The following is a 1,066-nucleotide window of genomic DNA, read 5'->3' as shown; positions in this document are numbered from 1 at the left end:
AGCGCTTTTCACATACACACACAGAGTGACCACGGTCTCCGCTCAACAACCGCTCGTGGCGCGCTCGCTGGTCGCGTTGCCCGGGTAATGGGCTGGAGCCTGGGCAACGGCCGTCGTCAGACTTGATCCCCCGACCCCGCTTGCTAATGCTTACACATGGCGTTTTGGCTGAAGCATCACCTTGAGCCTTCTCTTTCCGCCCAGCTCGTCCCGCCCCGTTGCGTTGGCATCATGACGGTGTTGCCCAGTTCTCGGCGCCGTCGTCCACACAACGCGCCTGGCTACCTCATCAACCCTCAGCATGGCCATGAACCACCTTGCCCCCGTTCTACTCATCCCTCCGCCCCAGCCCCCAATCAAAGCCCCAGCTCCTTGCTGCCCAACGGGCTTGACCTGCCAACGAAGCTCCCCTTTGGTCCCTTTGCTTTCGCCCTTTCTCGTGTCCTCTCTTTCGCCTCCCTCTCTCTACGCATGCGCGCGTACCAAGAAGTGGCAAGCAACAACTGCGGCTCTTCCCAGCCTCCCGACCCATTGGCCCACTCTTCTGCGTCACTTGGTGCACCACGCAGCAGTCCAATCACACAGACCAGCGACGACCTACTTTTTGCGTCCCCACCCACACGCCGGGCCCACCCCTTTGTCAAGGCAAGGCTTGCCAGCCGACAACGGTTCACCTCCCACGCCGAGTCGACCGTTGAGCACATGCGCCCCAGCCATTCGCGCTCTGTGGCTTTCCCCTGCTGCACCACACTTTGAGAGACGCGTTGGTCAACAATGCCAGGTTTTGCCCGGCAACCTGCCTCTTGCTGAGCCACAGCAACGACCAACCTCCAGGTGCCCCAGTGCCGGCCCTTGTCTCATGAAGCCCTTGACCTTCTTTCCTCGCTGCCGTCGTTCACTGGCGCCCATACGCAATGAAACCACTCACACACACACAAAAAAGATCCCGACCTGCCATCACTTTCGCCTGCGCCTGGTCAGGGCCCCATGGTCACCACTCGACCTGTCCCAGCAACAACATTGACAACCACCCGTCGCAACTGCCCTTGATTCGTCGCCAATTTGG

At 60.5% G+C, this 1,066-nt stretch overlaps 1 protein-coding gene across 1 annotated transcript; it reads left to right on the top strand.

Annotated features, from left to right (window-relative positions):
* Positions 1-156: 156 nt before the first annotated feature.
* MONBRDRAFT_13162 (uncharacterized protein) lies at positions 157-756 on the top strand (the record flags this gene model as incomplete). Its single annotated transcript, XM_001751062.1, has 1 exon — positions 157-756. The coding sequence occupies one exon, from the start codon at positions 157-159 to the stop codon at positions 754-756; it is 600 nt and encodes a 199-aa protein (XP_001751114.1).
* Positions 757-1,066: the final 310 nt, after the last annotated feature.

Source organism: Monosiga brevicollis, genomic scaffold, assembly GCF_000002865.3.
Source record: "Monosiga brevicollis MX1 MONBRscaffold_123 genomic scaffold, whole genome shotgun sequence".
Classification (NCBI taxonomy): domain Eukaryota; class Choanoflagellata; order Craspedida; family Salpingoecidae; genus Monosiga; species Monosiga brevicollis.
Note: the sequence above shows the minus strand (reverse complement) of the source record. Positions and strands in the feature narration are given on the sequence as shown.